This window comes from Peromyscus maniculatus, chromosome 3 (genome assembly GCF_049852395.1).
Source record: "Peromyscus maniculatus bairdii isolate BWxNUB_F1_BW_parent chromosome 3, HU_Pman_BW_mat_3.1, whole genome shotgun sequence".
Classification (NCBI taxonomy): domain Eukaryota; kingdom Metazoa; phylum Chordata; class Mammalia; order Rodentia; family Cricetidae; genus Peromyscus; species Peromyscus maniculatus.
The window spans coordinates 73481965-73493202 of record NC_134854.1 but is presented as its reverse complement, the minus strand read 5'-3'; the positions used below and the strand labels follow the sequence as shown (position 1 = coordinate 73493202).

The 11238-nt window shown below is 44.2% G+C and overlaps 1 protein-coding gene across 1 annotated transcript; it reads left to right on the top strand.

Annotated features, from left to right (window-relative positions):
* Nucleotides 1-4802: 4802 nt before the first annotated feature.
* Nucleotides 4803-8576, top strand: Npvf (neuropeptide VF precursor). Its single transcript, XM_006982191.4, has 3 exons — nt 4803-5004; nt 6394-6770; nt 8334-8576. The coding sequence occupies exons 1-3, from the start codon at nt 4867-4869 to the stop codon at nt 8383-8385; spliced, it is 567 nt and encodes a 188-aa protein (XP_006982253.1). The 5' UTR covers nt 4803-4866; the 3' UTR covers nt 8386-8576.
* The last annotated feature ends 2662 nt before the right edge of the window (nt 8577-11238 follow it).

Here is an 11238-nt window from a genome sequence, read left to right as displayed (position 1 = left end):
CTCGAAGCAAAGGAACTCTCGTTACATTTTTTTTAAACAATAATTTTATGCAGTTTGTATATGGTGCTTTTACTTGGAACAAAGACAGGTCTCTCTGCCATACATAATAGTGCAATTAATTATACCATAATACCACCTCCCATCCCACTCTAAAAGGGCCAAAAGTTAACAGATGGTTTCAAAATACTTTGGAAACATAAAACACGAAGTAAGCGCCTAATGCCCATAAGTTCTTCCGTGTAACTCAGCAACTGGGTTGCGCTTAGGTGGGGAGAAGATTGGAAAAGGCAAATGGCCCAGAACTAAATGGCTGGTTTGGGAGTTAGAAACAGGGCTCCAAACCAGCATCCTTTGGACATTAAAACTGACCACCCTCGTAGACCTCTCCCATAGCTTCGGGGAGCATGTATCCATGAGTTAAGTGAGATGCCCTTTCAACATCGGGTTTGAAAACATATGCAGCCCCTGGCACACAAACAATCTCACAGTTTAAGTACTTTACCAGATAGATCAGCCCCTGTGAACTTGGGTCCCCACCATTCCTCAATGGTAGAAATGGTTTGTTCCCCATGATTATTATTTGCCAGAGAGTAGAAAGTATCTAATAGGCATAGAAAGATAATAAACAAAGAGCCTTGCACCCACGTCTGCGGCTCCGAGGGAGAGCCTACAGCACCGTCAGGAAGCCCTCCCTGGGGCTGGGCATGCCTTTTTGTTTGAACACGGGAGATTCCTGTCAACTCAGCAAGATCCATTGGAGCCCACTGATTTTCTCAAGGTGTGATTAACTGCAACAGAGCAGGGGCTGGAGTATAGCTAAGTGGCAGAGCATTTGCCTAGAATGCATAAAGCATTGGGTTCAGTGCCCCCCAGCGCTGAAAAGAAAATCTATCACACATCTGATCTCATACCTGATTGAACGGAAGAATCTCATTAGGAGATAAGCCTCAGTCTGAGAGTCTTACAGTCCAACATGAGACTATTAACACTTTCCAATTTTGAGAAAAGTCACACTGAAGCTCTACTGAAGAGCTTCCTCTTTCATAGTCAAGAGGAAATTCTGAACAAACAGCAAAAGCTGGAAGGCAGACCACTCCAGTTTTAACACCTACTTTCAATACTAATGAAAAATTATTCATTCATCTTGAACTAAAATGTTCCTGAGTATCATTGCAATAGACAATATGCTCTGATCCACACTGGTCCGGTCCTACTCTGCTCTCTGAGTCTACAGAACATTGCGGGCGTGGGGATCGTGGCGAGACAGACTGGTAAGGGCAGAGGTAGTAAGCGGATACAAAGGAACTGTCACTTGAAGCAGCACACCAGGGTGACTTATCGCAGGTGGGATGCCTCCACTGAGACCCAACACTTACTATGGGTAAGAAAGAGACAGACATGTAAACAGAAACTCCATCCTCAAGCATGTCATAGACACTGGGTGGGGGCAAGAGAAAGTACAACCATTTGGAGGGAAAGGGTTCTTATGATGCGGAAATGGGGGAAGACTTAAGCCAGAGAAAGAAGCAGAAGACAGGTTAGAACGGGTAGGCTTTCGCAGTGATTCCGAGGTAAGTGGGAAGCCATTGGAGGGTATTAGGAAGGTCATAATGGTTGCATTGTGGGAAAGTACCGAAGAAGAAGAAAGGGAGGGGCTGCAGAGATGACTCGGTGATTAAGAGCACTGGCTGCTCTCGAAGAGGTTCAGTTCCTAAGACCTCCACGGTGCTCACAACCATCTTGAACTCCAGTTCCAGAGGATCTGATGGTTCCTCTGGCCTCTGTTCTCACCAACACATACTTGCATGTAAAGCAAGTAAATGTTCTGGGCAAGAGGACTTAATGACTGCAAAGGAAATGGAGAAAAACTAGCCAACTTAAAAACTCCTCAGACATTAGAAGAGACCAGACCTCACTAGAATAATCAGTCAGTGTCCATACCTGAGTTCCAATCCTGGTTCTGACACCGATATAAATAACTCAATTTCCCTTTCTGAAGCTTAGTTGTTATTCACACAGAATAGAATTCACACAGTTTGTGCTGGTGAAATTATTGAGAAAATTAGTAAATTCACAAAGTACTTAGAACAGTTCTTGGTATATGATGAATATTTTAAACTATTGAGTATCATGTTCAAATCTAGAAACAACATAATGAGCTTTAGAGTGGGATGTGGGGGCAAATGGAAGATTCTGGCTAGATAACTAGGTGGATGGTAGTGACAGTACCAGTTACTGATTGTGCCTCAGCTCCAAATCTACCTTTCAGCGCAGGACGTAAGGCCACGGAGCCGGCCCGGTAAGCATCTCTCTTTTGAAGGAGGCACGTTGTGCTAGAGAAGCCTCAGGGTCACTGCCTCCTTGTTCTCTCATACATAGCTGCCATTGGTGCATGTGAGGGATACTGTGGTGCTCACCTCATCAAATCCCAGGGGAAATTCCCAGAGTGTCACAGATATCCCAGCTTTTCACCCGTACCCAGTCTATCTCACGCTTGTGGTGTAGATAAGCACTGAACTGGAGACAGTGGCAAATTTCTCTGTCATCCATATCTTCTCCAATATGATCTGAATCTGGACAGTTTGCTTTCTCCCTAGATATTCTACTTTATCTCTAGTGTGTGCCCTTTCCCCTCTAAAATTAATCCTCAGGGGTGGGGAAATGGGTCAGTGGGTAGGTACAGCACTGGCCACCCAGTCTGACAACCTGAGTTAATTCCCCAGGGAGACGGAAAGGACCAACTTCAGCCAAGCTGTCCTCTGACTTCCACACATGCACCATGGCATGAGCACACACACGATATATTTTTAATCTTTAAACAGAACTTAAAAGTAAAGCATGCACATGAATAGCACAAGCCAGCAAGAAACATAAATAAATTTTGTATGTCTGTATATCTCACCTAGAAGTGCCTGACTTCTAAATCCATATGCATGTATGCAGTGGCACATTTCATCAAAGGTGTGTGGCGGTTTCATGCTGTGTATATCCTACAGTGTGGTTCTCCATTCGTTAAACCTCTCAATGCTAAAACAAAAATACGGTGGAAAACTGTCAATTTCCATTTTAATAGGATTATTATAATTGCATTCTAAACATGGAAACCGAACTTGGTGAAGCAGGAGAGTAGTTAGTCACAGGGGTCCCTCTAGATGTCAACTGGAATAACCTCTAACTGATGTTTCAATACCCTCAGCACCACTGAAACCAGTGACCTTCTTAGAAGCTCTGCATTCTTTGAAAAGAATTAGACACCCTGGTTAGGAGCCTCCCACTTTTTCCAGGGTGTGAACTTGGTCAAAAAACAAAAAACAAAAAAAACTTGCCCCTTGCTTCATCCATTTCTCAAAAGTTTGGATCCACTGACCACAAAAAGGGAAGTTCCATCAGCAGTTTACAAAAGAACAATTTGGAAGGCAAGTATATGAAATCCTAAGGGAAATTAAACCCAAATAATCCACTAACAGCATTACAAAATTAACACAAGACTATGAATTGAATTAATTGCCTCCTACTGTGGGGATCCTTGGCTACCAAAACAAATGAAGCCTACAAAGTCAACTGCCTTGGGAGGTCACAGGCCAGTGTGGCATCAAGGCCATGAAGAGTTCACTGCTGCTTTCAACTCTCTGGCTTACTGTGGAGACCTTCAGGGTGGAGAAGACTTCGCTTCTGCCATCCCACGGCCTCAAGTTATGGACGGAGGTGAAAGAGAGAGAGAGAGAGAGAGAGAGAGAGAGAGAGAGAGAGAGAGAGAGAGCGCGCACAGAGCAATGATGGACTTTTCCGTCAAGTTGCTCTGAGCGCCTCTGTCTGGAAGTGGATGGGTCTCCATGTGAGGTCTAGTTCTCCTAGGAGGACAGGTCTGATAGGACCCATAGTGGCTTTTCTGGAGCAGTGTGTCTGTCGATAAGGCAAGTCTTTGAGAATACCAGTCAGCTACTCCAAAAGGGACTCACTGTGGCATTTCAGTAAATACACATTTATTTCTATAAATTCTCTTTTAATGCCATGATGTCAGTATGCCTGTGGCAAAGTGAGATTACCTAAATAATATGGGCCCTGGGAGCAACAAACTGAGCATGTGTGTGACTAACTCATCCCCTGCTAGATTCCTTAACTTAAGGATTTTGAGCAGGAAGGTAGGATGTGGCGTCTTTATAGAAATAAAATCCTGGTGATTTATACACATTTGCCAAATTAGACCCTCAGGGCAGATAACGAAGTGACTGAATGGCCTCCCGGAACGCCTACTGAACATTTTCTCTGCTTCTCATCCTCCACATGACAGCTGACATTTACTCTTGGAGATTTGTGATAACTGAGCAACATTTTACAAAAATAATTAATTCATGGCATTTTATTGGGGTACTATGTGACTTACAACTTTTCTCATATTCTTAATTTTGTTTGACATTTTGAAAATATTATGCCGAACTCTTTTGTCTGGATTTTTGAAAACACAGCTAGCATGTATTGAATCCTTTTTCCTTTTTACACTTCCCTCAAAAACTAACAAAAGCACCAAAAACAAAAGATTTCTTGTTTAAGCACAGAGAAATGAAACATCCTGTTTGTTTGGAATCCGAATGCCGGTTGCCTCAATCTTCCCTAATTAGGAGAGCCTGCTTAATGAGGAAAATTCTTTTCAAAGTCAATGGATTCGCAAACACAAACATTGCTGTCCCCCCAGAATGAAATAAGCACATTCCTTACATGCATATTTTAGTTACACACTCTAATTAATATTACTACTTAAAATGTGTGGAATTCAGCTGTTACAGTATAAAAACACCGTGAGTTCCCTTCTCACAGGCTCATAGACACCAGACTGAACATATTAACTCAATTTTGGAGTTAGACAAAATGGAAATTATTTCATCAAAACAATTTATTTTGTTGATTTTAGCCACTTCAAGCTTCCTAACATCAAACATCTTTTGTTCAGATGAATTAATGATGCCCCATTTTCACAGCAAAGAAAATGATGACAAATATTCCCAGGTAAGTCTTAAAATCTACCTAACACAATGGACTTTCTGTACATCCACACTAATGTAACTGACATTCTAAATGTACACATTAATATAAATGACATTCTATACATACACACTAATGTAACTAACATTCTATATGTACACACTAATGTAACTGACATTCTGTACACATGTACATGCACACACTATCTGTCCTAAATCTAATGCTTTTGCAAAGAGTAAGTAATAAATAAATTTATGATTTGTTTTATTTTTTAATTTTGGTTTTCTGTCACACTTCAGCTTTTCTCTGACGATATATAATGTCACTTTGTAAAATGGAGTACAATAGCAATCAACCTGGCCTCTCTGATGACAAGCGTACTGCCCTCAGGGTGTGACAATATTTAGCAAGGAAAGGTGAACTGATATCTATAAATTGACTCAGGGGTGCATGCTTGTAACAAAGAGACAGAAATAAGATCTGGGTGCATTTCAGCCAGAAGCTTGCATGACAAGCATTTGGATTTTTCTCCTTGGCAATTGCAAACTGGTAAGTTGGTGGTATCTTTAAATCTAGGTAAACTGTTCATCCCTACATCGGAGAACTGTGAGCTATGTTTATTCTCCGTGTTTACATACTCTGCAATGTTTCTGGTTAGTATTATCACTCAGGTTACAATCAGAAAGAATTATTTAAATTTGTTTAATGTGGTCCGACGATCAAGGTAGAACCAAATCTAACTAAACATTGCCTGTACTTTATGTGGTTCCAATAAGTAGGTTTGAGGGAGGTCCAGTAACTCACAAACAAACTTTGGCTCTTCACTAAAAATGTCGTTTGTAGTCTAATTAAAGTGCAAGTGGTGTTTTGAAATATGGTTTTAGAGTGGAACTTGGAATCTGACAGAAAGAAAGAAGCTCAGTGGGACTACCCAGAACCATGCCCTGAGCAGGCTAGACCCGATTCTGGGTGCCGCGTGGCCTTGAAAGGGGGGAGGCAAGACACAAGGCCTGTGGAGGGAATGGAGTTTTCTCTAAAGTCATAATATAAACATATAAAAATATCCCATAAACAATATGAATCAAAAACCTGAAAGAGAAAAATGGTAATAAACTTTTGCCTCATTTCAATACTTCATTATATTCCTGCTGCTTGAACATACTGCTGCACTCACTATATATATTTTTATTAATATTTTATAGTTGTCTTATAATAATCAAGGGACAGAGGAACTAGATTGCTTTAAGAAGCTTAATACAAATTATTTATTTAAAAATTCTGCATATAGGAACACAAACTTTGTTTATAGCTAGAGCAAGTCTGCAGATTAAAGTCTGGATTTAAGTTAATTTAAGATTTAATCTATGGCTTGTAATAATAATAAATTATTTTAATTGCCATTTCTAATTATAGCCTAGAGGAATCCCAGAAGGGGAAAAGGAAAGAAGTGTCAGTTTTCAAGAACTAAAAGATTGGGGGGCAAAGAATGTTATTAAGATGAGTCCAGCCCCTGCCAACAAAGTACCCCACTCAGCAGCCAACCTGCCCCTGAGATTTGGGAGGACCACAGAAGAAAGAAGTCCCAGAGCATGGGCCAACATGGAGGCAGGGACCCTGAGCCATGTCCCCAGCCTGCCCCAAAGGTTTGGGAGAACAACAGCCAGAAGCATCCCCAAGACCCTGAGTCGTTTGCTACAGAGATCCTTGCACTCACTGGGCGCCAGTGAGCTGCTCTACGCCATGACTTGCCAGCATCAAGAAATCCAGAGTCATGGAGGAAAGCAACCATGGTAAGTGTAGGAAAGCTGGTCAGCTGCATAGTCAGAGATGTATGTGTATCCCATGCTGTCAAAAGGGACTGCTAAGAAAGCTAGCTTCTCAGAAGGACAAGGACAACATCCCAAGTAAATAAACACCTGTACATCCTGAGCTCTTCAAGGACCAGTGTCATAATGCCAAGCCACATGTGACCATCAGGCTGACAATTCTGTAAGCCACACACTAGGTCCATGCAATGACAAGCTTGCAGATTTAAGTTAGGACCTATTGTTCAATGTTCCATCTCTCAAAAATAAAAGTCCCACGTGAGAGAATTGTTTCCCAATCCAGAAGACACCACCATCTCAATCAGATGGCAAACGCAGGAATTTTTTTCCCCCAGTAACATTCTTTGGGATGGTGTGGGAGATGGAATGCCGGCCTTATGCATGCTAGGCAGGGGCTCTGCCACGGAGCTACCACCATTCTTGTCCAACTTTTAACCAAACTTTTCTTCGTTTTCTGCATCTTGTTTTATACATGAATCCTCCTACCACCATTCCTTGTATTAATTAACAAACATTTGTTATCCACCACACATAAATCAGAGTGTCAGGTACTATATAAGATTAGAAAGTGTTATTTCTAATAGAGACTATATTTTTTAAAAAGTCTTTTTGATATGAAGTAAAATTCAAGACTTTCATTAAGGACTGAAGGGAGTGGGGTGGCAGACTCCATCACCTAATCCGGGGAGCTGGCTCAGAATACACCTCGTTTACTGTTTCCAAGAAACTGACCACCTTCTGACTTGTGTGTTTAGGCTCATCTGCCTTTCACAGACTTTCATTTCTAGAAATCCCATTTTATCTACTGCCATATTCCTAGGGCCTAGACCTGTGACTGCCCCCTACTAAGTCCTGGGTATTCGAGAGAATGAGTGAATGTTATAAGAGAGACACTATGGAGGGTGCATCTGTGGGTGGGAATCCAGAGGGCGGCTGGACTCTGAACACGCAGAGACTGTGGGAGGAGAGGAGTCATTTCCAGACTGAAGGCTGAGGATGAGCAAAGGCACTGAAGCAAGGCAAGCCATGGAGAGCTGAGAGTCCTTTGGCAGGCCCAGGACCAAGTGAAGAGGTTGGAACAAGGGCGAAGGGCAAACAAGATGCAGACATGGGGCCCAGACATGGGTGGGGACCTCAGTCATCCGGAGATGGAGAACTGCTGTCATTTTTGCTGAGGCCCTGGGTTATAAAACGAGATAGACTTGGGCAACCAAGTCAATGGTAAGTGCCCACCACAAATTCAAAATCCACCAGCATCTCCTTCATTTCAACTACAGCCCAATACAGCTAAAGTATAACTAAGCAATCACAGGATGATTTTTTTTTTTGAGACATCATCTCACTGTGTATGACCGGCCTGGAATTGACTGTAGACCAAGATGGGCTTAAACACACAGAGCTCCTCCTGTCTCTGCCTCCCGAGTGCTGAGACTAGCGTGGCTCCACACCCAGCATGGGTTGTGTCCTTATGTGCTTTGCCTGCTAGTGTGCTGATAGATGAGAATACTCTGTCCTGTTCCATTAAAGGAGACAAGCACTCACGGAAGCGGATGATGCAGAAGGGAAACAAGAAGAATAGGAAACCTGGATCCCGTCCTTCAAGATGCTGAGAAGCTGCGACCTGTTGTCTAAGCAGATCTGTGGTGTTGACAAGGAAGAGCACCAGTTTTTCCTGTCACTACAGGTTATGTTGACGGTTATTAAAAGTCAAGAATACTTGTAAAATTGAAGTAACTTTTATCAGAATAAAACACTATTGTAAATAAACAAGCCTCTGTCTAATGAGAGGGAGGGAGGAGAAGAGAGAGGGAGGGAAGGAGGAAGGAAGAGAGGGAGGAAGGCAGGGAGGGAGGGAGGAAAGCAGGGAGGGGAAGAGAGTGAGGGAGAGAAAGAGAAAGACTGAAGCTACATGACTACACATTGTAAAATCATGAACACGCCCCTTCCTCCCCAGGACTCCTCCTCCCCAGACCCCTTCCTCCCATCCCCCCTCCTCCCCAGACCCCTTCCTCCCCAGGACCTTCCTCCCATCCCCCCTCCTCCCCAGGACCCTCCTCCCATGCCCCCTCCTCCCCAGCTCCCCCATCCAGCATTGAGCACTTCCTGCTTCCATCTCTCTAGGTCTGTGGGAGTGGCTGAGCCCAGCCCAGCACTTATTCTCCACCTCGACCTCCACCTCCAGCTCAGTCATCCAGCTGTTGAGAAAATGGGTTTGGAGCTGGGGGTTGGGGGGGTCTTTTCTATATCTATCTGAAGAACCTCCCGCCACCAAGGGTGCAGAGATGCAGTCAGCCTTGGCTCCCAGCCAGCTCCTGTTTTCCCAGGAAGCTAAGAGGACTGGCTAGGACACACCTGGGCAGAGCCCCTGCCCAGCTCCTTGGGTCTGTTTCTGCATCCGCCTCCTTCCAGCATAATACTCTCAGGTCTGCAGAGCCCCATCAGACCGTCTGGTGCCCTCTGAGGTCAGCCCTGGGCTGCATTTCCAGCGATGCCGATGAGAGGAGGTTGGGTCTTCCTTCGCTGCTCTCACACATGGAGAAAATTGTATTGTTAAGAAAAAAAAGGAAAAAAAATCACAAAAAGTCTGTATAAAGACATATCTCTGTACTACATGGGGATTCTCGCATGTTACAAAGAAATTTCCTAATTAGACACACACACACCAAAAAAAAAAAAAAAACATGTGCACAATTACACTTGTTAAAAAAATTAAATAGAGCTGGGCGGTGGTGGCGCATGCCTTTAATCTCAGCACTGGGGAAGCAGAGCCAGATGGATCTCTGTGAGTTCGAGGCCAGCCTGGTCTACAGAGTGAGATCCAGGAAAGGTGCAAAACTACACAGAGAAACCCTGTCTCGAAAAACCAAAAAAATAAAAAAATAAAAATAATAAAAGTAAATAAATAAAAGGGCCCCCTGACAGGCAATATGGTGAAAGCTGATGATTGACAAGTAAGTGGACCGAGGTAACAAGTCACTTGTGAAGATGTTTTAAAATGATTTCTCTTCTCTGTGTCACTGTTAGTGAATCTGTGACAGACTGGAATTTAAAGCCAGACACCTATCTGTGTAATTTCACAAGACGGAGGAAACCCTGAGATCCCAGCAGGGTAAAAGAGAGACCACGAGAGTTGACGCACTTAATGTCCTTGTTCCTATATTCAGAAACTCCCCTCTGATGCATCCCTTTACTCATCTAAAACGTGAAGCCTTTGATTCGATGGAAAACCATCTGGCCACTCCTCAGCTAACAACTTAGAAACACAGTGGAACCAAACCCAGATGCACAGGGATCCAACCTTAGTCCTAAGACTATGAAGCCCTTCATCAGCTGTAACAGGCTTCCTGAACAGCCTCAGCTCCACGGGGGACCCACAGGAAGTGATTTTCTTCTTCCCCCATCAGCCTCAGCTGGGCCTTGAGACTCTCCCTCTCCTGCTGGGTAGAGATCCATTAACGACACCCTGGGCAGACGCCATAACTTCCTCGGTCACTTCTTGATATTAAAAAACTCTGTCAAGTCTGGGTGCACTCGCCAACCTCATATCCAAGGCAAACTGTTCCCTCTCTCATCACTGGCTGACCTGTGGGCCAGGAAGATGCTCAGGGAGAATGGTCCACCTTCCCTCAGCACCAGTGTGGCGGGAGGGGAAATGGTGATCTACGCCCCCTTCTCCAGAGTGTCCGGGTGGAGAGAGCGTGAAGGGAACTCAGGCTATGAGATGCTTGTACAGTCTGTGAAGCTGCCGCCTCTCCGGTGAACTATCCAAGCAGCTGGACCAGGCTTTCCCACTGCCTAAGTCGTTGACCTGGGGGCCTAGATGCTGCTGCCTTTCTTCCTTCTAACTCTCATTTGTTCTCCCCGGACCCTCCTGTTGCCAGAAAGAAAGGCTCTGTCACCTTTCCAGTAAAAACGTGGCGCAAAGACAAGACCGGATACACCAGTCAAGAGAGAACAGGAAAGGCCACTGTGGAGCTTATGTGTCCCAGAGAGCTACCCAGAAGTCACTCTCTCTCTCTCTCTCTCTCTCTCTCTCTCTCTCTCTCTCTCTCTCTCTCTCTCTCTCTCTCTCTCTTACACACACACACACACCAGAACCCCAGGAACCTGAGGCTGAAGAGATCAAAGGTCACCGTTCTCCTGTCTGCTACACAGCACCACGTGAAATCTGAGAGCCAGGTGATCCGAGACCTTTACCTTTTAATCCATTGGGCCAGCAGTTCCCTCCAGATGTGTTCTCTTTACCTCCTCTTTCCTGCGTTTAACTTCTGCTCTCGCATGTGTCTCAGGACGACTTTACTTGTTTGCATATCACACCTCTCAGGGCAGGTCTTAGGGGCAGGTCTCCTCGAATTCATTGAATTCTTCCCAACAGCCATGCTCTCCTGTGCCCGCACCGCTATGGCGCCATCTTCCTTGAGGCCTCACCAGT